A 24,532-nucleotide genomic window follows, 5' to 3' on the forward strand; every position below is an offset into this window, starting at 1 on the left:
TGCCAGCCTATGCCACAGCCACAGCTCGGGATCTGAGCTGCATATGCAACCAACACCACAACTCACAGAAAGGCCAGATCCCCGACCTACTAAGCAAGTCCAAGGATAACAGGCAGATTCGTTTCTGATGTGCCACAATGGGAACTCCCCAAAATAATGGGGTTTTGTTTGTTTGTTTGTTTTTGTCTTTTTTAGGGCCGAGCCTGCGACATATGGAAGTTCCTAGGCTAGGGGTCGAATCAGAGCTGTAGCCGCTGGCCTATACCACAGCCACAGCAACGTGGGATCCGAGCTGCATCTGCAACTTACACCACAGCTCACAGCAATGCCAGATCCTTAACCCACTGAGCAAGGCCAGGGATCCAACCCGCAACCTCATGGGTCCTAGTCGGATTCGTTAACCACTGTGCCACGATGGGAACTCCAATAATGTTTTAATTATTCTTACTTCTCCCCCAAATTGACACATAACTGCTCTTTCCGAACTGCTTGGCAAGGGAAGTGAACTCATCAATCGAGCTCAAGGCCCAGGAGCTCCAACCCCAGGTCTGGGGAAAGGAGAGCGGGTTCTGGGCACAGCTGGATGAGGAAGCTCTGAGGCAGGCCCAGCCCCTGAGGGGTTTGGAGGCAAATGGGGTTACAGAGAAGCCCCAAAAGCAAACTGTCTGCACCAGCCTGAGCAGGAAGTCAGGGCTTGGGGAAGGGGGCGCAGAGAGCTTGGTGAGAGGGGAATGTGGCCTCAGAAATGGTGATATCCTCAGACCCCAGTGAGAGGCCACAGGTCCAGAGCCAACCCTCCCCCCCCACCGCCCCACTGGCTCTCCCTTCCTTCCTGCCTAGGTGTGGGTGCCCTCACCCCCGCCCCTGGGCCTCTGATCTTGTGAGAAAGACCAAGGAGCTTCTGAGGCCCCAGCTGGAGGCTAGAGCAGTGAGGCCCAAAGAGAGAGGCCCGGGGAAGCAAATAGGGACAAAGGCCCTGGCCCCAGCTCTCTGCACCCAGGGGTGGCATTTACTGAGCCCCTGCTCTGCCTCAGGCTCCAGGATAATGGGGGCCCTGGCCTGAGATGTCGCCATCGTCACCATGAATCCACGACCCATGTGAGTGCCCAGGGTCCCCAGGGACTAATTCGAGGGCCAGCCTGGCTTGTCCTTGCTCCCCCAGAGCCAGGAAGCCCCTCCCCCCGCAGGGGTGGGCATCTGAGTCACGACTTCCACTGATAAGCACCGGGCCCTCTGCCTCCCAATCCCACAGGCACCTGCTGGTTTCAAACTACTTTTTTTTTTTTGCCTCTTCTAGGGCCACACCCAAGGCATAGGGAGGTTCCCAGGCTAGGGGTCCACTTGGGCCTGTAGCCACCAGCCTACACCACAGTCACAGCAACATGGGATCCAAGCCGCATCTGCGACCTACATCACAGCTCACAGCAATGCCGGATCCTTAACCCACTGAGCAAAGCCAGGGATTGGACCTGAAACCTCATGGTCACTAGTGGGATTTGTTAACCACTGAGCCACAGTGGGAACTCCTCAAACAACTTTTATTAGGATATTAGCTCTAGAGCGACAGGCGGGTCCCAGCTGGAGCAGGAAGCTGGGTAGGACAGAAGGGCGGGCTGGCAGAGTCCTGGAGCGAGAGGAGGGAAGGGGAGCCATGAGGCTGGGTCGAGGGGGAGGAGCAGAAAAAGGTCCCTTCAGAAGCTTCCATCTGAGAAGCAGGACACCTGAGGCCTTGTAGGAGACGCCAAGCTGCTTCCCGGGCCCCTTGTGTTGCGGAAACCGCAAAAACCTTGGCAGTGGAAGGAGACAAACGGCACTCAGAGATATGGAAAAGCAAGCTTTATTCAGCACCGGTGCAGGCTCGGAGGAGCCACCTCCAGAGTCTGAGCACCAGGTCTTTGTTCTCGGCAGCTTTTACACACGTCAAGGTCTTGATCTTTCCAGGTAAGCATCCCGGACCTTCCCCCTTCCCCGAGCACAGTATTCCTTCCTCCCTGTCTGAGCAAGCTAGGTGACAGAAGCGGAACAGATAAGAAATGCTGGGTACACCATTAGCAGGGCTGCTGGCTTGGGCAGAGGGCACCCAGCTGCTACATTATTACAAGAAGGGTGGTATGAGGCGAGCACAGCTGGAAAGGCTTACAGCTGCCTTTTTAGCCAAGGAGGGGGGAGGTTGTGCTTTAGAAATTCTTATTTCACCTGGAGCACCTTAGACCTGGATGACACTCCTGAAGGCGTGCCCCATGGAGGAGCAAAAACTCTGCACCAGGCTCCAGAAAGCTTCAAGGGCCCTGCACAAGCCCCGGAAGCAGGCAGCAGCCCTTTCCTGCACCCAAGCCAGGGCATCCCTCCACCTCTGCTGCAGGCGCTGCAGCATTTCCTCAAACAGCTCAAGGATGCGTCTGAAAGTGCTCTGCCTGGGCTCCCGGACCGCTAGCACATCATGTGGCTGGTTGTGGCCAGGAGGCCTTCGGACTCTAGAACGGACTCCCTGCCGGACTTCGTTGAGCAGAGGACTGGATACCTGCAGGGATGGGGGGTGGTTCAGGGACCGGCCTGGGGAGAGGCAGCCCCAGTCCTGACCTTGGCTGAGGCCCTGCCTTTGGGGGAGTCCTGGTGGCAGACACCCCCCTCTCATGCCCCACCTTGGACATGGGCTGCTTTCCTGCCAACAGCCCCACAGACCCCAGGACTTTTCCCAGGGGCTGGGCCTGGCCGCTCAGTTCCCCTCCGAGTCATAAACCACGAAGGTGGGGTATACCTGCCTTTCGCCTGCCTGACATCTGAGCCCAGCAGCAGGCCCGCCTGGGTGCGGTGTCATGGAATTGAGGGCAGGGCTCCAGGACGCAGGGGAGCTCTGTCTACACGTGGCAGCACCAACACAATGGGGAAGGGGGGGCAGGGACAAGGGGCTGAGACGGCAGCTCAAACTCACTGAGTCGTCGTCCTCCAGCTGAACATCGAAAGCTCCAAGCAGCTCCTCACTGAGTCCGTCCTGGGGAGAGGAGCGTGGAGGCTGCTCTCCTGTCACTGAGCTCTGTGGCCCCCCAGGGGTCCAGGTGAGGCCAAAGGGCGCCAGGAGCCCAGACCCAATACCCTGGCTGATGCTAACCCTGGGCGCCAACCTTTGGGGAAGGAGCGAGGCCCAGACTCACCTCCAGATTCATCAGGGTTAACTCCACCTGCTGGGAAACAGGACGTGGTTAAAAAGCCCCATCCTCTCTCCCCTTCAGTCTGATTCCCAAGAGACAGAGAGGCCTGGTCCCGTCCCTCCTGGGTCCCAGGTGAACCAGAACTCACTCAGCTTCACCCAGCAGAACCCGGGCCTCTCTTGACAAGACCCCCCCGCCCTGCAACCCAATACACGGGGAGGCGCTGCTTCATATTTTGGTCCTCGGAGCATCCAGGTTACATGGGACCGTGTGTGCAGATAACAGTGACACAAGGAGTTCTCGTTGTGGCTCTGCGGTTACATCCATGAGGACGCGGGTTTGATTCCTGGCCTTGCTCAGTGGGTTAAGGACCTGGCGTTGCCTTGCCTGTGGTGTAGGCCCAAGGCTGTAGCTCCGATTCGACCCCTAGCCTGGGAACCTTTATATGCTGCAGGTGCGGCCCTAAAAAGACAAAAAGACAAAAAAAAAAAAAAGCAGTGACACCAAAGCCTTTTTTTTTCCCTGTGGTGTAACTGCCAGCCTACACCACAGCCACAGTAACACGGTGGCTATATCTGAGCCACATCTGAAACCTACACCACAGCTCACAGCAGCGTGGGATTCTTAACCCACTGAGCAAGGCCAGGGAGCAAACCCGCAACCTCACGGTTCCTAGTTGGATTCATTTCCACTGCGCCATGACGGGAACTCCACTTTTTAAAAATCTTCTTAGGGCCACACCTAGGGCATATGGGTGGAGGTTCCCAGGCTAGGGCTCCAACTGGAGCTGCAAGTGCCGGCCTACACCACAGCCACAGCAACCCCAGATCCGAGCTGTGTCTGAGACCTCCACTTCAGCTCATGGCAACCCCAGATCCTTAAGCCACTGATTGAGGCCAGGGATCGAACCCACGTCCTCATGGGTCCTAGTTGGGTTTGTTATTATTGAGCCACAACAAGAACTCCAGTGACACTTAAGCTTCGGTGACCCAGCCAGTTCCCCAGACATGGTGCACACTTCACACACACACACACACACACTTGTTCTCCCCACATGTGTGCACAGCCCAGTGCCAGCAAAGCTGCACCTCCCAAGGTCTCTGGGGCCATCACCGCATCTCTGCTCAGGGGAGCCCTGTCCACACATGGCAGCACCGACAGTGAGAGAGAGTGTGCGGGGGACAAGGGGCTGAGACAGCAGCTCAAACTCACCGAGTCGTCGTCGTCGTTCTCCAGCTGAGCTTCGAAAGCTCCAAACAGGTCCTCACTGAGTCCGTCCTGGAGAGAGGAGCGTGGAGGCTGCTCTTCTGCCCCGTCACTGAGCTCTGCGGCCCCCACTCTGCCCTGCACCCCGACCCGACACATCCAGCTAAGGCCAAAGGGAGCTGGCTGAACCTCACCCTGGGCACCAGATGTGGGGGAGCCACAAGGCCCGAAGTCACCCCCAGCTCTCCCAGGCCTGACTCCTAGACCTGCTGGGAAAACATGACCTGATTCAAAACCCCGACCGGCTCCACTTCCCACCTTATCCCCAAGCCCCAGCCTGGTCTCCTCTGCGTCCTGTCGCCCCCAGGTTGGAGTCTGGCCCACTGGCATTCCTGCCCTGCCCTCCGTGCGTCCTGTGTCTGGGACAGCTCCCTCAGCATCCCTCACCTGTGCACTCACCTGGCACACAGGTGTGACAGTTGTCTGTGTGAGGAGGGGGCACTGAGCGGGCACCTCCTTCATCCCCAAACCGGCAAACCTCCCTGCCCTGCCCGAGCCAGGAGGGGACAGGCGTGGGTGACGCCCAGCCGCCTGCATGTTGTCCTCAGAGAGATTCTGCAGGAAGGTGTCCACACACTGGTGCTGTGAAGAGACAGGGTTGGGACAAAGAGGCCTGGTCCCTCTCCCTCCTGGGTCCCAGGCGGGCCAGAACTTTCTCAGCTTCACCCAGCAGAAGCCAGGCCTCCCTGGCCCCCCAACCGCACGGGGCAAAGAGCTTCTTACCATCCTGACCCGCATTTGAGCAAAACCACGTCGCGATATCTGCGGAGGCAACAGTGACACTCAGGCTTATGTGCCTTGTCAACCACCCAGACCTGTTACACACACACACACCAAGGCACACACACTCCTACACACACGCACCCCTAACCCTCTGAGGGGTCGCTGACAGCTGCCAGGAGAGAAACAGGCACTGTCCTTTCCTCTCCGAGGCGGTGCCAGGGACGGTGCTCCTCAGCCAGGGCCTCCCCCAGCCAGGTCTCACCCAGGGAGGCGGGCAGGGCTCCATGGACGCCCCAGAAGGCTTCGCCTTAGGCCCCTCTGGTGCCAGAGATGCTGTCTTCGGGTCACTCACAGCGGGTTCAGGGCACCTGTCCTCACACTGAGTCACTGCGGTCCTGTCTTGTCAGCCCAGTGCCACATGCAACAGGGCTAAAACCATGACAGCCCGTGGGAACCATCAGCTGACCAAGTTGCCCTCCTGACCGGGCCTGGCCGCTCAGCCCTGGGTCATCCCGCAGTGACCATTCCCCGGTCCCTTTGTCCCATGGCCCAGAGCGCCTGCCCTGGAGCATCTGGTCCCCCTCACACCCCAGGTGGGCACTGGTGTGGGGGGAGCTTGGAGGAACAGTCACTGAAGCGTGGCAGGCTTCCGGGCTGAGCCAGGCCCCTGGGGGCACGTTTTCAGGTTCCAGGAAAGCACCGCCCAGGTTCCCTGGTGCAGGAAGGGTCCGCTTGGGTGGCTGCCTCCTCCTCCATGCCGCCCCCCACTTCCAGCTGCCCCAGGCATGTGCAAGCTGACTGCTAGTCCAGCACCCCTGACCCCCAACCCTCTGCTCCTCACGCTGCTGCACCCACATGCACGCCTGAAGGCACAGAAACACACACGCACAGAGCCACACAATCACACACTCACATGCACAAGCAGTCACACAGACAAAAGCACACACTCGCACAAAAGCACACGCAATACACACACACATAGTAGCACACACTCACACATGCAGTCACACACAAAAGCACATACACTCCTACACACACACACACAGAGCTGCTCCCAGAGTGACCTCCCAGACAGCAATCTGGGCAGCACCACCAGGGCTGCTCCCTGAAGGGCTCAGAGCCAGAGGCAACCCTGTGGGGCCCTTTGTCACCATTCTTCAGAATTTCAGGATAGTGACAGCAGGACGTGGACCCGGCTCACTGAGAAGGGCCCCCTGACTGCCTGCATCCCAGACCTCCAACCCCCTGCTCCCCCTCAGTGCCCCCTGAAGCCCAGGGATGATGGGCCAGACCAGGCACAGGGGGACCTTCCGCAGGGGTGGGGGCAGGGCCCGGACAGAGCAGGGACACAGGGGCGATGGGACTGCGCCCACCTCACCTGCTCTCACTCACCTTGGCAACGCGCATGATGGCTCAGGGTCCCCAGCTGTCACCTGCCGGGAGGAACAGGGGTGAGGAACAGCCCTTCAGAGAAGCAGCCTCCCCCCCTCACCCCCCGCAGGTCCTCTGGCTGCTGAGCTTCCCCCCGCCCCCGCGGCCTCCCCTGACCCAGCAGCTTGAGATCCTGCAGCCAGAGCTCCGCAGAGGCTTCTGCTGGCCCCAGAGAGCAGCGACTGAAGAGCGGGGTGGGGGGGGCGGGGGAGGGGGAGCGACCCCAGGGTGGGGATGCAGGGCGTTCGTGTTTGTGAGGGAAAGGGAAGGGTGGGGGTAGGGGTGGAGCCGCTCTTGGGCAGGATGCAGGGCTGGGCCTGTGGGTTAGTGTGGGAAATGCAGGGGGAGCGGGGGGATGGGGGGACGCAAGACAGAACCTCGAGGCGTCTGAGGTCTGAGGCCCCAGGACAGCGAGGCTGAGTCCCGTCCACTCATGGTCCCCGGCCCTGGGCCTCCACACTGACCTGGGACAGGCCCCTCTGAGGCTCCGGGGGGTGGGGGGGGGGGGCAGAGGGAAAAGCCAAGCTGGGACAGCCAGGTGAGCAGTCTGAGGCGCTCTGGACAAGGAAGTCATCCACGTGGGCTCAAGGAGCAGGGGGATGGGGACCAGGGCCCTTGACCCAGGGCACCCCACCTCCAAAGTCAGAGAAGGTTCTGGAGCTGCTCCTCCCTCGGGACCTGGCAAGACCTTCAAGGCCCCTGCAGTGACGCCCCCTACCCCCCAAGCAGGGCCCGTGCTATGAGGGTCACATAGCACCCTGCAGTGTCACCGCCACATGGGCCCTGCGGCTAGGGCACAGGAAGTGGCCTTGGGTGGGGCTGAAGGAAGCCTTGCTGGCCACCAGGGCCCTGCTGTCCCAACCCGTCCTGGGCCCCACAGCCCCCCAGGGTTTGTTCCACACAGCCTGGCCCGCCTCCCCTCCCAGCTCAGCTCAGCCCCGGCCCTGCCCCTTCCCTGGGCTCCCAGGGCAGCCGAGCGCCACAGACCAGTGCCCGGAGCAGATTTCCCCTCCCACGTGGAGCCTGGAAGGGGCAGTCCCTGTGGGGCAGGTTTGGTTCCTTCAAGAGGGCGAGGGAAGGACGTGGTCCAGGCTTCCCCGAGGCTTGGAGACGCCACCTCCCTGTCTACAGGGCCGGCTCCCTAGACATCAAACCTGCTCTGAACGCCCCGTGTTTTGAGGACACCAGCGCTGCGGGGGCAGACCCACCGTAAGGACCCATCTTAACCTGATTGCCTCTGTAGAGACCCTCTCCCCAGATCAGGTCGCATTTGGACGTCCTGGGGGTTAGGCTTCGGCCTCTGAATCCAGGGAACACAATTCAACCACGAAGTCCTCTCACAGGAACCAGCTCCTTAGGTGCCACCAGCGTGGGCCCCAGAGGGACAGGCTTCCGAGACCCGCTTCCTGGGAGAAAGCCTGACTTGGGGTCACGCGACCTCCCCCCACCCCACCCCCGCCAGTGTCCCCTCCCCCTCAGGAGCCCACTTAGGGTCTGAAGTCCCCTTTCCACACCCAGGAGGCCCAGGTGGGAGGGCAGGGAGTGAGCTGCTCCTATCTCAGCTGCCAGTCCACTTTCCAGGATTCATCTAGGGAAGTCTGGCCCCCCGACACGTGGCACCCGGCTTTCCAGGTCTGTCTCACGAGGGCCACCATCAGGAGGTGAAACACACCATTTTGAGTTGCCTTGCAAACGAAACCATTTTCTTTTTCTTTTTCTTTTTTGCTTTTTTAGGTGTAGCATGTGGAGGTTCCCAGGCTAGGGGTCAAACTGGAACTGCAGTGGCCAGCAGCTCACAGCAATGCTGGATACTCAACCCACTGAGTGAGGCCAGGGATCGAACCTGTGTCCTCACGGATGCTAGTCAGATTCGTTTCTGCTGCGCCACAGTGGGAACTGCCCAATTTGTCTATCCTGGACGTTTCATATAAATGGATCACACAGTATCTGACCTTGTGCATCTGGCGTCTTGCTCTCAGCAGTGTGTCCGGGTACCTGTGGATCCGTGTACAAGGCCTTCATTCCTTCTGTTATGGCTGCACGACGTCCCATGCCACGGATGGGGCGCATTTTATTTATCCATTCATCTGCTGATGGACATTTGTTTTTTCCCACGATTCTTTTTTCTTTGGTTTTGCCCAAGGCATGCAGAATTTCTGGGGCCAGGGACCAAACCAGTGCCCCAGCAGTAGCAACCTCAGATCCTTAACCCACTGAGGCACTGGGAAATCCATCCCCCTTCTGGCTCTAATAAATAATGCTGATATTAACATACATGTACACAGTTCTGTGGGGCTGGCTTTTTTTTTTTTCTCTTGAATGCCACCTAGGAGTGGACTGGCTCAGTCACATGGGAACTATGTTTTTCTGTTTGTTTGTTTTTTGGAATTTTTTTTTTTTTTTTGCTTTTTAGGGCTGCACCCATGGCATATGGAGGTTACCAGGCTAGGGGTCTAATCGGAGCTACAGCTGCCAGCCTACACCACAGCTCATGGCAACGGGGAATCCGAGCCACATCTGCAACCTACACCACAGCTCACAGCAATGCCAGATCCTTAACCCACTGAGCGAGGCCAGAGATCGAACCCACAACCTCATGGTTCCTAGTCGGATTCCTTAACCACTGAGCCACGACGGGAACTCCCTTTCCCTATTTTTCAATTGGTTTACTTGTCTTTTTATTAAGTTCTAAAAGGAGGCTGTATATTTTGTCAAGGAGTGTCTTATTAGATATATCATTTGTAAACATTTGTCTCATTTTGTATCATTTCACTTTTAAAGATTTTATTTCACTTATTATTATTATTTGGCTGGCCAAGGTATGCATACGTTTCCGGGTCAGGGATCGAACCTGCATCACAGCAATGATCATGGCAGTTCCCTAACACACTGAGCCACCAAGGAATCTCTCTTTTCACTTTTTTGATAGTATATTTTGAAACACCAAAAGCTTCACATTTTGATCATGAGAATGTACTTATTGAAAAAAGAATGTAGGCGTTCCCTTCATGGCTCAGTGGTTAACAAACCCCACTGGGAACCATGAGGTTGCGGGTTCGATCCCTGGCCTTGCTGTGTGGGTTAAGGATCCTGTGTTGCCGTGAGCTGTGCTGTAGGCTGCAGACGCTTCTCGGATCCCGTGTGGCTGTGGCTGTGGTGTAGGCCAGCGGCTGTAGCTCCACTTTGACCCTAGCCTGGGAACCTCCATATGCTGCAGGTGTGGCCCTAAAAAGACAACAACAACAACAACAATAATAATAGTGTCATTGAACTTGCTGTGACATTTTGAGTAGCCGACTTAATAAAGTCTTATAGAAGGGAGAAGCAGACGTTTCCCTTGAGGCCCTGGAATGTCAAATGTCAAATGTCACGCAGGATGCCCCCACTCCGGGTTCCCTCCACCCAGCTCTTGGGTTCCTCTTCCCTCTCATTCCCCTCCTGCCCCAGCTGGTGCCCGTCGAAGCTGGAGCCAACCTCTTCTGCAAAAACAGAGGGATTCAGCTCTGTCAAGTTCCTGCCACCAAATGTGACCCCAAGTTCATGAGCGCTCAGAAGAAACAAAGGGCTTTCTCTTCCATCATTTTCATTGTTCTCCTGCTGGGTTACATAAGTCTTTATTTTTATTTGAGTTGAAATTTTTTTGGCCCAAACCACGGCAGGGAGGCAACCAGCACCACAGCAGTGACAGTTATGGATGCCTAATCCACTGAGCCACCCGGGAACTCCAGACAAGCCTTCAAAATACAACTTTCCTCCTCCTCATACTTGGAAAGGACCCTGGCAGAGGCCCTGATGGCTTTCTGGTGGCTTAGAAATCTCAGGTCCCAGCTGGGTGAAGACCCCTGGCTGTCGCCCTCCTACTGGTCATGCTGCCCGTGACCAAGGTGGGACACGTCCCCACTCGTCTCGGCTGAGGTTGGGTGGCAACCCAAGAAGTGGCCGATACGTGACTCCACCCATGGGGGGACCGCTCTCTATCAAGGCCATCAGCTTGGCTCATAGAGAACGTGAAGGTGGTACCTGGGACAGCGAACATGGCAGAGACACAGAATCGCCAGGACAAGGAGTCACGGAGCCAGCAACCTGGCCAGTCAGGGCCACCACCTCCAGGGCTTCAAAGGCAGATTCCTGCTCCCATCCCCAGAGGGAGGATTCAGGCTGAGGCCAAGGGGTCTTCACTCTCAAGGTCCCTGGCGCATTCTGATGTGGAAAAGTCCAAAAGCTGAGCTGAAGACACGGAATTCCGGGGGCAGTAGGGGGCAGTGAGGTGGCCCGGCTTCCACCCACTCTGCAGCCAGGACTGCTGAGCAGGCAGTGACCCTGGAGCCAGGGAGTTTAGGAGGGAGGCGGCCAGGGCTCAGGTGTGCAGGCGGGGACCAGTATGTTAGGGACAGGAGGGTGTCCTGTGGGATTCGGGCAGCTCTGGACCAGGGTGGTGACCAGAAAGAAAGGAGGTCCTTGGGGGCAGGGTGGGGGCGTATCATCCACGTGGCCACTGGTGTCACCTAGGACCTGGGACACTGGTGCTCAGGGGCGGGCTCAGGGCGGGGTCTGGGGTCCCCACCAACGTGGCCTCAGCAGGAGCGTGATAGGTCAGAACAGCGGGTGGATTGCGGGGCTGGGGTTCAGCTTCCAGATCAGGCCTGTGCTGGAAAGACCCAAACACCCCGGAACAGCTGCTGCTGCCAGGCAGGACTAGGGAGGGCTACAGGGAGTCAGAGGGCTGAGCTCTGGGCAGGGCTGGGTATTCCCGGAAAAGGAGTTCTGCGGCATCCCAGCCGGGACAGAGTCCAGGTTGGGAACCTGAGGACAGGGAAGAAGCCGGCTCACACGGAGCATTCAGTCCAAGGGCCAGCCCTTGGTCAACACCCTCGGGTGCCTCGGGCCTTAGCGCCATGCCTGCACCCAGCTCTGTCTGGTGGAGTTCTCCCCCAGGGCCCGAGGTTCCCACAGCCGCAGGCCGCCAGGGCCCGCGGGGGCGATCCCGCCCCTCCCGCGCAGCGACGGGTCCCCAGTCAGCCTAAGGCGGTGCCCCCCACCAGCAGGGGGAGAAGGGGAAGCAGGAGGGGCGCGGACAGCCGCCCCGGCCCCTGATTGATCTCGCACTGACAATCGCAGGCCCCAGGCTGAAGGGTGGCTTTGGGGGGCCTGGGGGCGCGGGGCCCGGGGCTGGGGGCGGGGCAGTCCAGCCACTTGGGACCCATGGGCTGCGGCGAGTCCGGCTCCGCCTTGACGCTGCCCTTGGGGAAGCGCCAGTAGTGGGCGCCCTTGAAGAAGTAGGTGTCGCCTGCGGGGAGGGAGCAGACGCTGCCGGGGGCGGGTCCAGGCCTGCCGGCCCCCTGCCCGCGCGCCACCTCTCGCCCCCGCTCCCCGCAGCCCCGACCGACCCGGCCCCGCGCGCCCGCGCTCGCACCTGTGTTGCTGACGGTGACATCGTCGGGGGCGTGCGGCGCCCCCTCCCAGAGGCTCAGGTCGCGCGGGTAGCCGGGGTCGGGGCTCGCCGCCGCCTCGTCGTAGCGCCAGTAGCGCTGGCCCCGGACCAGGTAGGTCTTCCCGTTGAGCGGCCAGGAGAACACGGCGTCCACCTGCTCTCGCGGGGGCAGCCCCAGCTCGGTGAGCGACCGCGGGGCGCCCTCTAGCCGCCGGTCCTGGAACACCCAGAACTGCGGGCCTGCGGGGAGCGCGACCCGGTGAGCTGCGCGGCTCGCGCCAGGCCCCAGCGCCCCCACCCGGGCACCCGCTCACCGCTAAAGAGGAGGATCCGGCCGTCCGGGTGACGGGCGTAGGCGGCCTGGATGACCTGCACCTGGGCGGGCAGCCCCTCCCAGAAGCGGTGGAGTCGGGCGGGCCGGGGGGACACCAGCTGGCCCGAGGGCTGCAGGCGCCAGAACCAGGGGCCTGCGGGGCAGAACGGGTGGGCGGGAGGGCATGGGAAGAGGCAGGAGGTCCTCTCGCCCTCGTCCTCACCCCCAGTCTGCGTGTGGGACACGGGGCTACGTCTCCCCTTCCACCTCTGGGTGCGCAGGTCCATGTGGATGTCAAGGGTCCGGTGGCTCTAGGGCGACCAGCTGGTCCAAGACGTTCCCCTTTTTAGCCCTTAAAGTCCCGCATCCCTGGGGCTCCCACAGCCCCGCGGGGCGGGGTGGTCACCCTGAGCGAGTAGGAAGCCTGCTTTATGGGGTCAGGGAGACCCGAAGTCATTCACCTTTGAAGAAGAAAGTTTCTCCGCGGATGTTGGCGATGGCGTCAAAATTGCCTTCGCAGCGGTCAGGAACGGGTTGCGAGGGGCTGGGGAGGAAAAGAGGGGTGAGCAGAGAAGGCGGGGGCTCCTCCTCCCTTTACTCAACCCTGTCGACGCCCTGCAAGGCAGGGGCTCTTACCATGCCCTTCTCCCCGCCGACACTGAGGTTGGGGAGCTGGCCCAGGACCACACAGCTGGAGGGGACTCACCTGTCAGGGGGCAGGGCAGGGGGCGGGGGTGGAGAAGCCAGGGGTTTCCTTGTGGGCTTGTCATACGGGGTCTGGGGTGCTTTCCCTGTGGAGAGAGCGTTGGTGGGATGTGAGTCCCCTGACCTGCTGCGGAGCCCCCGAGCAGGCACCCCCACTCCCTGTACCGTAGAGCTGCTGCAGGCCTTCACGGTCGTCCTGGGACAGGCGGTACTCGGAGGGGTTGCCGACCGGGCCCTGGTAAAAGGGCCTCATGATGGAGCCGGGTGCCGAGGAGTGGCCCAGGCCGAGGGCATGGCCAAACTCGTGAACAGCCACTGCAAACAGGTCCGTCCCTTCGCCGTCTGGGGAGGGAGGGAGAACGGGCTGGATGCTGGGGTGGGGTGCCAGGCTGGAAGGAGCCGCGGATCAGGGGAGGGAACGAGTCAGAGGTGACCGTGTGGACAGAGAAGAAGCAGCTTCACACTCACACAGCCTCTCCCCCAGGAAGCATTCTGGGGGAGCCTTGGGGTGTGTGTCGTTCTCTTCAGGGAGCCCCAGCCCTTGGAGTACCCTCTCCTCACAGCTCCAGTCTGTCCCCCCTGCAGCCTTCATCTCAGAAGCTCCAGCAGGCACTCTGCAACCACAGCCCGCTGGCACCTGCGCCCAGCCCAGCCTCTCTGACCACGGAAGCCTCTTCCTTGGGGACCCAGCCCAGGCGCCAGGACCAAGCCGCTTCACACTTTAAGCTGCTGGCCGAACACCAGCTCCTCAACAATTCATGGGCCAGTGAGAGGCCGAGAAGGGATAGAGGCAGCAAGAGAGGCCAGCAGCCCCCGGGGAGGCACGGATTTCCTGGGATGTTGGTTGATGTGCTTTATGGAAATCTCTAGAGTGAGCAATGTCAAAAGGGCGTTTATCAGAAATAACCTGGTGAACTGAAGAGCAAATTTCTCTCAGCCCCTAAAAGCCGCTAAATGAGAATGTAGGAGTTCCTGTTGCGGCTCCACAGAAATGAATCTGACTAGCATCCAAGAGGACACAGGCTCAATCCCTGGCCTCGCCAAGGATCCGATGTTGCCGTGAGCTGTGGTGTAGGCTGCAGACTCAGCTCGGATCCCACGTGGCTGTGGCTGAGGTGGAGGCCGGCAGCTCCAGCTCCCATTCAACCCCTAGCCTGGGAACCTCCATAGGCCATGGGTGTGGCCCTAAAAAGACCAAAAAAAGAAAAAATAGATGGGAATCTAAGAATGAAATGAGTCAGAAGCAGAGCAGCAAATGTTTGTCATCATTTCTTTGCCACACACATTTGCCGCCCTCTGCATCACACAGATGGGGAGACTGAGGCACCAAGAGGTCAAGTTAACGGCATAGCTGGGACGGAGCTTGGACCTGGCTGCGCGGTCCTGCCTTCCGGCAGGGATCTCAGATATCGGGGTCAACCTCGTAAGTACTGTGGGTTTCCCCGTTGCTCTGAGCGCTTTTTCTAAGAAACTGGAGGATGTCTGGTGCCTTCATCAGGTAGAGCTTTTTCATATCTCCCCCCCACTTCCCCGCCTGGCTGCCTTTGGCCCCGCCCCTTCCTTGCACCCTTCTCACGCTACCAGTTGGGGAAATGACACCACTGCGCGGCAGATCCAGCGCCTGAGATTCTGGGTGTCCGTCTCTGAGGGTCCTCGGCCCCTCCTCTCATCCTTGGCCACGCAGGCCACTACTGTGTGCTCTCATTCAGCCCCCATTCCAGACTCACAGCCCCTCAAGCCACTACCTCACCCCAGCCCCAGTCCCCAGCTCCGCAATGGCAAATGCTGATAAATGTATTTCCGATTTCATCAAGACACGCTGTTGATGTAACCTGCAACTTCCTGAGCACAAAGGCCCAGCGCTTCATCACCATGCTTACCTCCGCCTCTCGCCCCTGCCCTGCGGTCCTTGCCTCACTCACCTCCTCCAAGGATGTCCTCGCATTCATGCATGCAAGGATCTATTCGTCCATCTGTCCATCCACGCGGATGGCTGCATCCTGTGTGTCCATCCACTTCTGCGTCCAGGCAGCCCCCACCCTTTTCTTTCCATTGGCTCATCCACTGCCCAGAGTGCTCAAGACGCCTTCATCCTAAGACCCCCCTCAACCTGTCTGCCCCCCCAGCCGCACCCCGCTCCCTCCCCAGCAAGGTCTCCGGCCAGTGGGCTATGCTCAGTCTCCTGCTGTTTCTCAGCTCCTCTCACGCCGCTGTGGTCTGGGTTCCTCCCCCACCCACCAAGCCTGTGGGCCATTTTGTCCCCAGATGACCAAATCGAGGCATAAGTGACTTACTGGACTGATGTTCACTGCGGCCCGCTTCCTCCTCCGCTCTTGTTCTTGCTCGCCTTTTGGCTTTTTCTCCATTTCCTTTCATTCCTGCTGTCCTCACCTTAACAGCTGGCCACGCCACAGCTCTGTCCGCCATCTGCACACTTACATTCTTCTGGAACCTTTCCAATCCCCAGGTGCTACGACCCTCAAATCTGCCCCTAGGCTCTGTGCTGAAAGCTGTGGATGAATTACTCATTTAATCTGCAAAGGACTCTTCTTAGCCCCATTTCTCAGATGAGGAAACTGAGCACCTGGAGGTCCAGGCACATCTACATGTAGCAGGTGGAGGAACCCTGGCTCGAGTTCTGCAACTCAAGTCCTATTTTTTTTTTTTTGGTCTTTTTGCCTTTTCTGGGGCTGCTCCAGTGGCATATGGAGGTTCCCAGGCTAGGGGTTGAATCGGAGCTGTAGCCAGTAGCCTACACCAGAGCCACAGCAACGAGGGATCCAAGCCGCGTCTGCTACCTACACCACAGCTCACAGCAACACCAGATCCTTAACCCACTGAGCAAGGCCAGGGATCGAGCCCTCAACCTCATGGTTTCTAGTCGGATTCGTTAACCACTGAGCCACGATGAGAACTCCAATTCGAGTCCTTAAATGCCGCACTCCACATGCTCCCTAATGCGGATGCACGTATCTGCACCTCACCCAAATCCTCTACTGAGCCGGCGCACCACCCTCCTGCTGCCCCCTCCCCTCCCAGCCTCCCAGTGGCTGGCAGCCAAGGGCTGATGCATCAGGGGCTTCTGGAAGAGCTGGGCCCCTTGCCTTCGGGCAGAACCGACCCCGTGGCACTATTTATGCTCTAGAGTTCCCGGTGGGGTCAGGCTCCTCTCCAGCCGAGACCACATCCTCGCTCAGCTTCTTCCCCCAGTGCTCTCCCGCTTCCCTTTCCCCTGAGAATGTGCCCTGAGAAACCACTGCACAAGAATTTCCCTCTCAAGCTCCACTTCTGGAGAAGCTGCCCTCCGTAGGAGGAATCCCAATTCTAGAGCAAGATCCTGGACCCCTAACATGCCACTGCTGGACCCGCCCCTGCCTTCCCTCCGAGCTGGTGGCTCCCCCACCCCACTCCCCACCAGCACAAAGGGACATCGTCCTCCAAGGGCCCGGGTCGGAAACCTGCCCAGTACCCATGCCCCACTGCTCCTCTGCCCCAGAATCTAGTCAGATGCCAATCTTTGCCCATCCTGATGAGACTTCCCTCCGAGCTGCCCATACCGCCCCCATCTCTCACCTGGACCCTTCTCAGGCAGCTTCCTGCCTCCCTGTCGCGGTCTCGCCCCCCCACCTCCATGGCAGCCAGTGGTATTTCTAGAATGCAGAAGCTTCCAGGCTCCCGTTGCCTCAGAATCCTGTTGTCCAGACCCCTCCCTCTGCTCTCCAAGGGCCCTCATGATATGAGACCTACCCTCCAACCTCTATCCTCCCTCTCCCAAGACCATTTTGTTTTTAGGGTCTTTTTAGGGCCCCACCCACGGCATATGGAGGTTCCCAGGCAAGGGGTTGAACTACACCCACCTGTGTCACAGCCACAGCAATGCCAGAACCAAGCCATATCTGCAATCTACACCACAGCTCATGGCAATGCCAGATCCTTAACCCACTGAGCAGGGCCAGGGATCAAACCCGTATTCTCAAGGATAACTAGGTTCATTACTGCTAAGCCACCATGGGAACTCCTAACAGCCCACCCCTGACTCCCCTGGGCTCAGCTAGCTCACGGGCTTGTGCTTTCTATGTGTCCCCACCTCCGGGAGAGTGGACCTTGGGCACTGATGGGCACGCAGTGTATACGTGTGGAGCCAATAAAGTCACTGCTTCCAGGAAGTCCCTGTCAGTCAAGAGCTTTGGGTCAGCCTTCCTTTCAGCACCCCTAGGCTCGAGGACTTCCTCTGCTATGATTCTTTGTAGTTGTGTCACTGTGTGTGGCAATTGCCAGTTTTCCTTCTTCTTCTTCTTTTTTTTTTTTTTTTTGCCCAAACCCACAGCATGCGGAAGTTCTGGGCCAGGGATGGAATCCTCGCCACAACAGTGATAATGCTGGATCCTTAACCCACTGAGCCACCAGGGAGCTCCCAGTTATTCATCTGACTCAGTTGCTGGCAGAGCTGTGGGGCTTTTTTTTTTTTGGCCCCTTTAAGTCCTCAGCTCCAGCTTGGAGCTGAGCTCCTGACAGGCTCTGTCGTGGGCAATTCTCTGTGTCAACTTGGCCAGACTATGGTGCCGCATTGCTTCATCAAACACCAGTCTAGATGTTGTTAAGGAGGTTTTTTTGCAGATGTGATTAACATCTATATTCAGTTGCCGGTAAGTAGAGCACATTACCCTCCATACTGTGGTGGGCCTCATCTAATCAGTTGAACAAAAACTGAGGTTTCCTGGCGAAGAAGAAATGCTGCCTCAATACCACAACATAGAAATCCTGCCTTGCTCTACAGATCTCAGACTCAAAATCACGCCGTCAAGTCTCCCCTGAATTTCCAGCCTGCAGGCCAGCGCTCCAGATTTGGGGCTTGGAAGCCTCTGCAATCCTGTGAGCCAGTTCCTTAAAATAAGCCACTTTACACCACCCCCCCCAGACACACTGGTTCTCTTTCTCTGGAGAAAGCCAACTGATCCTACCACCAATGAGTGCAATTTAAACTGAATTCCCCCCCCCCCTTTTTTTTTTGTCATTTTAGGGCTGCACCTGTGGCATATGGAGGTTCCCAGGCCAGGGGTCAAATCAGAGCTGTAGCCACCGGCCGACACCACAGCCACAGAGACGCCAGATCCGAGCCACCTCTGAGACCTCCACCATAGCTCACGGCAATGCCAGATCCTTAACCCACGAAGTGAGGCCAGGATTTGAACCTGTGTCCTCAAGGATGCTAGTCAGATTCGTTTCTGCAGAGCCTCAGTGGGAGCTCCTAAACTGACTTCTTCAGGGCAGACAGATCTGGGGAGAGGACCTCTCCGAAGAGGGGACATTAGGGGGTTATACCTTGAGCCCCAAAAGTCCAGGTCTCCTCATCGTCGAAGTGAGTGTCCCCAGAGATGGGGTGCTCTCCAGGGAAGAAGGCGTGGGCCAGGGTGCCACCCTGCCCATCGAAGGGGTAGCTGTCCTGGTGGTAGGCCCGGACGAAGTCAACGATGATGTCAGGCTCCGCCGGGCTCTCAGAACCCACCTCCAGGAATGTGAGGCCCGACTCGAGGCCCCAGGCGGCCAGGGCGTGGTGCAGGAGGCTCCGCACTGTGTCTGGGCTCAGCGCTGAGCCCCGCGGGAAGGAGAGCACCCTGGGGGAGAGGAGCGGGCAGTGATGGGGGTCCAGCAGGCTGGCCTGGGGCGGGAGAGGGCGCCAGGACCTACCTCCACGTCAGGGTTCGCTTCTTCCACACGCTCCCGCTCAGCGCATACCGGCGCCGCCGCCTGACCAGCCCCGCCACCCCCAGCACGTCAGGCAGGGAGCAACGGGGCTTATGCATGGTGGCCACTGTCAGGGGGTCTGTGGGAGAGGGTGTGGCAGAGGCGAGTCAGCAGGAGGGACCAGCGACCTTTCTGCAGGGGGGAGACCTCTGAGAGCTTCAAAAACTTGCCCAAGACCCCACAGCTTGGATTCAAACACAGGCAGTTGGATTCTGTTTGGGGGGGTTTTTCGTCTTTTTTTTTAGGGCCGCACCCACGGCATATGGAGGTTCCCAGGCTAGGGGTCGAATCGGAGCTACAGCTGCTGGCCTCCACCACAGCCACAGCAACACAGGATCCGAGCCGCTTCTGCCACCTACACCCCAGCTCACGGCAACGCTGGCTCCTTAACCCACTGAGCGAGGTCAGGGATCGAACCCGCCACCTCATGGTTCCTACTCAGATTCCTTTCTGCTGGGCCATGATGGGAACTCCAGCGGTTGGGTTCTGGAAGCCAGCTCAGACCAGGCCAGGCTTCTGTCCTTATGGTTGGTATCACCCTCTCTGCACCTGGCCTTGGACAGACCGGCTCCCTCTAGAAGCTGCTCAGGGTCACAGGCCAAGATTTGGATGTCCTGCTTCCCTGAGCCCTGGCAGAGGAACCCTGGGGATGCTGGGAGAAGACCTCTCTTTGAGGCTGGAACCCCCTGGGGGGTTGTCCATGGACCCCTCACCCTAGCTCCTGAGTCCCCATCACATCTGGATGAAGCTCCAAGCCCCCAGACCAGCCGGGGGTCCAGTCCCTGTGGCAGGCCCCTCCCAGGTCAGAGCTCCTGGGATCCACTCCCCCCCACCCATGTCTGGTCTTTAAATGAAGGTCACATGTCACCTCCCTGGCTGAGGTGGTGGACAGGAAGAAAGGGCCCTGCCTGGCCTCCAGGAGCCTCCATTTCTCTCTTCCTCTCACTTAACGCAGTGGACGAGCCCCTCAGCTTCACCTCCAAATATACACCCTGGATTCAGCTGCTTCTCATCACATCCTCACCTGGACGCTACCCGCCTCCTTCCTGGTCTCTGGGCTCCCGACCCTCCATTCCCCACCAGCAAGCAGAGGAAGCTAAAAATTGCAAGTCAGATCTCATTGCTGCCCTCCTTCACACCCTCTCTGGGTTTCTTATCGCACTTGAAATCAGACCCAAATACCTTTTAAGGCCCTCTGATCAGGCTCTTGCTTAGCTCTTCAGTCCTCCTCTCGTTACAGGCACGCAAGCCTATGTCTACCACAGGGCCTTTGCACTTGCCTGGGATGCTCTTCTCCCCCATCTCCCTATGTCTGGTTTCTCCTCTCTGGGTCCTACGAATTCTTCAAGTTATATGAGCTCCTCCCAACTCATGGGACATCTTTCAGGGGCCAGCCCTAGCCAGACCAGCTAATTGAGTGGCATTAGCATTTCATTTGCTTCAAAATACCACTATATGAGGTCAGTCTGCATATTTCTATTCTTGATCTGTGTGTGTCTCTAGAATGTTCGCTCCATGAGAGCAAGGACCCCACCGACCTCGCTCACCACTACACCGCTGGAGCCTGAAACGCCCTTGCATATGCCATTTCACAAAGAAGAGATTCCTAATAAGGATTTATTGAAAAAGGAATGTCTTCAAACCTTCTGAGTGGGGGCCTGAGGTCAGCATTTTCCTAGCACTAGGGATACATTTGGAGGTTTAGAAAGTGCAGGAAATTATGGTCAGGCTGGGTTGTAGAGGCAGGGCTGGGGGGGGGGATTGGGGGCCACATACCCAGGAGGCCTGTCTCAGGCAGTCCCGCAAACCTCTGCATGACCTTGATCGCCGTCCTCAGCTTTGCGGGGCTCTGCAGCTGGGCCTGGGCAGGGTGAGGAGGCGGCAGGTACCCATAGCGGGTGAGCCAGTCCTAGACCCCGGGAGGGAACAGAGGAAGTGAGGAGGGTCAGAGAGATGGGACTCCCTTCCCACCACCGGCCTGGAAGCCCCACCTCTCACCAGGCATGGAAAACCCAGGGTCTCCAGCCCTGCTAGTTCCCCATCTGAAGGTCAAGGCCCTCCAGGCCTGAGTTTGCCGTTCTTCATTTGGACCCAAGAGTCCCTGCCTCCCCACTCCTGCCCCTTTCCAGATCTCCAAACTTGGGTGCCAAACCTCCGGACGGATCCAAGAATCAGGGCTCACGGTCCCCATCCCTGTTCGCTCTGGATCTCTAAAACTGCCCCCCAGCCTCCTCTGAACCCAGGAGTTCAGGCCCCAGCTTCCCTCTCCCGAGCCCCCCTGCAGATCCCAGGAGCCCACAGACCCCGGGACTCACCACGCCCAGGCTCACGTCCTGCGCCGAGGGCTCCCGGGCTCGCGCGGCCGGCGGCGGCGGCGGCAGCAGCAGCAGCAGCGGGAGCAGCAGCGCCTGGAGCCGGAGCATGGCGAGCTCCTGCCTGGGCAGCCGGAGGGGCTTGAGGAGACCCGACCCGCACCGTCCTGGGGATCGAGGGGAGGCCCGGAGAGGCTCAGGGAACCCGGTGCGGGGTACGAAGGAGTGGACAAGAGGATGCGGGGTCGCGCGGGAGTCCGAGGCCCTGGAAGGCACGGTGCGGGGGACCCGGGGCGTCCAGCGGAGGCCCGGGAGACTTGAGAAGGCGCGGGAAGGGGGAGGAGGTGCGCGTTCCAGGGCCCCGGCGGCGCCGGCGGCGGCCTTTCGGGGGCGCGGACCCGTCCGGTCCTCGCCGGCAGCCCCTTCCCTGCCCCGGACCAGCAGACCGGGTGGGGCGGGGCTGGGCGGGGCAGGTGCACCCAGCGAAGCAGCCACGGGGCAGCGGGGGGTGGGGTTGGGGATGGGGAAGGGCCCGATCTTCGGTCATCCAGTGAGACGGGGCGGGCCGGGAGGTGGCTCGGTTCCCTGCCCGAACCCAGGGACTCTCTTCCGAGAGCTTGAGAGAACGCGGGGCACGGCTCCGGGTTACGGCTGCAAGTTTCTCTTCCTACATCCCGGCGGGACTCCCGGGATCGCCGCTTGCTTCTGCTTTTCGCGGATCCCGGCGGCCGGGTCCGGGGGAGGAGCTGCAACGGGTCCTCCCCTTCCCCCAGCCGCCCTGCGCGGAGACCCCAGGCCGCGCGGCCGGCGAAGCGCGGAGGGGTTTCTGGACGGCGGGAGGCTGGGGCGCTTCTCTCGCGCATCTCCCCCGCGTGTGCGCGAGGGTGGCTCCCTGTGGTCCCCGAACTCATTCCCCCCACCTCTCGGGCAGCGCGGTCTCTGCCTCCTGCACGGTGGTCCTGGCTTCTCTAGATCCCAGGCCCGGAGGCTTCTCCGGGACCGCGCCCCCTCTCGGCAGGTACTAGGCACTTAAAACCCACTGACGTCCTCGCCGAAGCAGGGGCGCCTACCCGCCGCCAGGAGGGCAGGGCGGGGGAGCGGCACGAGATCCGGGAGGCAGAGACTCGGAGACGCGCAGAGCCGCCCCTCACACCCCGGGGGGAGCCCGGGGCTGGGAGGCCCGGCAGCTGGAGGAGGAGGAGGAAGATGGGGGTGGACTTCCTGGTGAGGGGCGGGGGGCAGCGACGGGACCCCCTGTGTGTTTCAAGCAAAACAAACAGTGAGCAGGATGAGCAAGCTAGAGACTCAAACTAAACCACGGAGATCCTGTGCTAGTTTGCTGGCGCCGCCACAACAAACTCCCACGGACCGACCGGGGACGTGAGCAACAGAAAGGCACTTCCTCCTCACAGCTCTGGAGGCGGCAAGTCCAAGATCAAGGAGCCTTTTCAAGGCCTCGCTCCTCGCCGCGCAGGTGGCTGTTTTGTCCCTGTGTCCTCGCGTGGGCTTTCCTCTGTGCCCTTTTACGACTGCCTTTTTAGGGCCCGCACTAAGGGCCTCATTTTACCTGGACCACTTCTTGAAAGGCCCCGTCTCCAAATACAGCCACTTCCGAGGCGCTGGAGGCCAGCGCGTCAACAAAGGGATTTAGGAACACAGTTCCGTCCCTAAGAATCCCGTTTGCAATAAAAATGTCCACTCCTCCTCCTGGTGTTTTTCCTTTCCTTTTTTTTTTTTTTTGGCTTTTTGTCTTTTCTAGGGCTGCTCCCGCGGCATATGGAAGTTCCCAGGCAAGGGGTCTAATCCGAGCTGTAGCTGCCGGCCTACACCACAGCCACAGCAACACCAGATCCAAGCCGTGTCTGCGACCTACACCACAGCTCATGGCAATGCCGGATCCTTAACCCACTGAGCAGACCAGGGATTGAACCTGCCGCCTCATGGTTCCTAGTCGGATTCATTAACCACTGAGCCACGAGGGGAACTCCTGTTTTTCCTTTACTTTCACACCACGACCACACTCATCATTTTTTTCTTTTTTCTTTTTTTTTTTTTTTGGTTACACCCCCTCCCCCCATGGGAAGTCCCATGGGCCAGGCAGGGATTGAACCCGCAGCCACAGCAGTAATCAGAACCACAGCAGTGACAGTGCTGGGGTCCTTGACCCTCTGAGCCACCAGGGAACTCCAACCACTGGACATTTCTGACACCAGACGTGTGTTTTTTTGTCTTTCCCCGTAGCAGGCTGTCCTCTGAGACACCAGCCATCAATCCTTCCATCACGGCTAAGAAAAGAGCATGCAGTTCAGCCCACCAGACTGATCCGTTTTACCCTCTTCCATCAGAGTGGTGGCCTTCCACTCACCTTTGAACTGCTGTCTACAAATCGAGCAGCCCTTTCTTGGCCAGTTAAGAGCTGTTTCTAGGGCGCTTACTGCCCAAGTGGTGGAATCCAGCAGCTGCTCACGCAGGGCTCAGAGAGAGGCTCGGTGCTGGTCATGAGGATCTCCCAGGCAGCACCGTCCTCTAAAAACCATTCCCATTTGATTATGGAACTCCGCTGGGCTCAGCCATCCCCAGTAGAGTCATTCCCTGACATCACCCTAGACACCATGGGTATTTCAGGTTTTAAGATCACTTTACGCCCTTCAGTCCTCGGGGGAGCTTCACCTGACTGCTGGTAACGAGCGAATGAACCTGGAAACGCTCTAGTTCAAAGTCCCAGCAGTCATCGCTAGGGGGCGCTCACGGGCAGGTTAGTTGCCCTAAGCCTACGTCCACACTCCATGCAGGGCTACGGCACACAGAATTTGCCCCCCAGCACCCCACATTTCTATCGCAGCCTGTGCAGGCTCCAGCAATCTTACTGGTTCCCGGTTAGCACCTCCCAGGAACACTGTCTGAAGGGCGGTTTTGCAAGCCTGGCTTGCAGCACTGGTTAGAGAAACAGTCCCCAGTCAGAGTCAGTCCCCAGGATGGCAGGCGGGCAAGAGGCACGACCGCTTGACATAAAGCCTGTTTAAACAAACACTCCAGCTTCCACACTCTCATGAAGTCTGGCACCTTTACATTCTGCTCTATCAATCCAGTGGCGGCCAAGTCAGGGCTTCCCCCGTGGGTCCTGGTACCATGCCGCGTGGGCTCCTTTCCCAAGGAGTCCCAGAAACTTCCTGTCTTGACTCCCTATTTCACTGACTCCTGTGCAAAAGGCCTTGGATCGGAGAAGATTCTGGGAAGATGGTGGCGTAACAAGCACGAGGGATCTGTTTCCCCACCCGGATAACAACTGCAAAAAAAGAAAAAAAAAAAAAGAGTTCCTGTCGTGGCGCAGCAGAAACGAACCTGGCTAGGAACCATGAGGTTGCAGGTTCCATCCCTGGCCTCCCTCAGTGGGTTAAGGATCCGGCATTGCTGTGAGCTGGGGTGTAGACCGGCAGCTGTAGCTCCGATTAGATCC

General features: G+C 59.0%; 2 protein-coding genes and 1 long non-coding RNA gene across 25 annotated transcripts; 1 reads left to right on the forward strand and 2 right to left on the reverse strand.

The window, feature by feature from the left end:
• Window positions 1-1,517: 1,517 nt before the first annotated feature.
• On the reverse strand, window positions 1,518-6,666 carry IL32 (interleukin 32). 19 transcript variants are annotated; one of them, XM_047780754.1, is made up of 7 exons: window positions 6,531-6,666; window positions 5,139-5,177; window positions 4,815-4,997; window positions 4,362-4,493; window positions 3,153-3,182; window positions 2,759-3,034; window positions 1,518-2,521 (listed from the first exon to the last, which is right to left on the reverse strand). In XM_047780754.1, the coding sequence occupies exons 1-7, from the start codon at window positions 6,543-6,545 to the stop codon at window positions 2,207-2,209; spliced, it is 990 nt and encodes a 329-aa protein (XP_047636710.1). In that variant the 5' UTR covers window positions 6,546-6,666; the 3' UTR covers window positions 1,518-2,206. The 19 variants fall into 19 exon arrangements, with proteins under 19 accessions (XP_047636710.1, XP_047636709.1, XP_047636712.1 ...); XM_047780753.1 differs by lacking the exon at window positions 6,531-6,666 and adding an exon at window positions 5,401-6,051 and having other exon boundaries at window positions 3,153-3,179; XM_047780756.1 differs by lacking the exon at window positions 6,531-6,666 and adding an exon at window positions 5,401-6,050 and having other exon boundaries at window positions 2,759-3,013; window positions 3,153-3,179.
• Window positions 6,545-22,788, reverse strand: MMP25 (matrix metallopeptidase 25). Of its 5 annotated transcripts, XR_007134983.1 has the most exons (13): window positions 21,079-22,787; window positions 20,540-20,672; window positions 18,707-18,842; window positions 18,341-18,633; window positions 13,184-13,360; window positions 13,020-13,104; window positions 12,775-12,857; window positions 12,315-12,467; window positions 11,983-12,240; window positions 10,590-11,856; window positions 8,413-8,564; window positions 7,797-7,975; window positions 6,545-6,571 (listed from the first exon to the last, which is right to left on the reverse strand). XR_007134983.1 is itself a non-coding variant. In XM_047780750.1 (11 exons), the coding sequence occupies exons 1-10, from the start codon at window positions 21,184-21,186 to the stop codon at window positions 8,545-8,547; spliced, it is 1,446 nt and encodes a 481-aa protein (XP_047636706.1). In that variant the 5' UTR covers window positions 21,187-22,788; the 3' UTR covers window positions 7,797-7,987; window positions 8,522-8,544. The 5 variants fall into 5 exon arrangements, 2 of the variants coding, with proteins under 2 accessions (XP_047636706.1, XP_047636705.1); XR_007134984.1 differs by lacking the exons at window positions 6,545-6,571; window positions 10,590-11,856 and having other exon boundaries at window positions 7,797-7,987; window positions 21,079-22,788; XR_007134982.1 differs by lacking the exons at window positions 6,545-6,571; window positions 8,413-8,564 and having other exon boundaries at window positions 7,797-7,987.
• Window positions 13,287-15,681, forward strand: LOC125127561 (uncharacterized). The gene is made up of 3 exons (XR_007134985.1): window positions 13,287-13,343; window positions 13,604-13,889; window positions 14,328-15,681. It is a non-coding gene; the product is annotated as an uncharacterized LOC125127561 (long non-coding RNA).
• Window positions 22,789-24,532: the final 1,744 nt, after the last annotated feature.

The sequence above is a fragment of the Phacochoerus africanus genome, chromosome 5 (genome assembly GCF_016906955.1).
Source record: "Phacochoerus africanus isolate WHEZ1 chromosome 5, ROS_Pafr_v1, whole genome shotgun sequence".
NCBI lineage: Eukaryota > Metazoa > Chordata > Mammalia > Artiodactyla > Suidae > Phacochoerus > Phacochoerus africanus.

Coding starts and splice junctions, on each gene's coding strand:
- IL32 (XM_047780751.1), bottom strand. CDS start 5,424: ATGGAGCCCTGCCCGCCTCCCTGG. Junction 5,178..5,400: donor AGCCCTGCCCGCCTCCCTGG/GTGAGACCTGGC, acceptor TTGCCTCCGCAG/ATATCGCGACGTGGTTTTGC. Junction 3,035..3,152: donor TAACCCTGATGAATCTGGAG/GTGAGTCTGGGC, acceptor GGGGGGCCACAG/AGCTCAGTGACAGGAGAGCA.
- MMP25 (XM_047780749.1), bottom strand. CDS start 21,186: ATGCTCCGGCTCCAGGCGCTGCTGCTCCCGCTGCTGCTGCTGCTGCCG. Junction 18,843..20,539: donor GCCTGAGACAGGCCTCCTGG/GTATGTGGCCCC, acceptor CCTCTCCCACAG/ACCCCCTGACAGTGGCCACC. Junction 13,361..18,340: donor CTGGACTTTTGGGGCTCAAG/GTATAACCCCCT, acceptor CTCCCTCCCCAG/ACGGCGAAGGGACGGACCTG.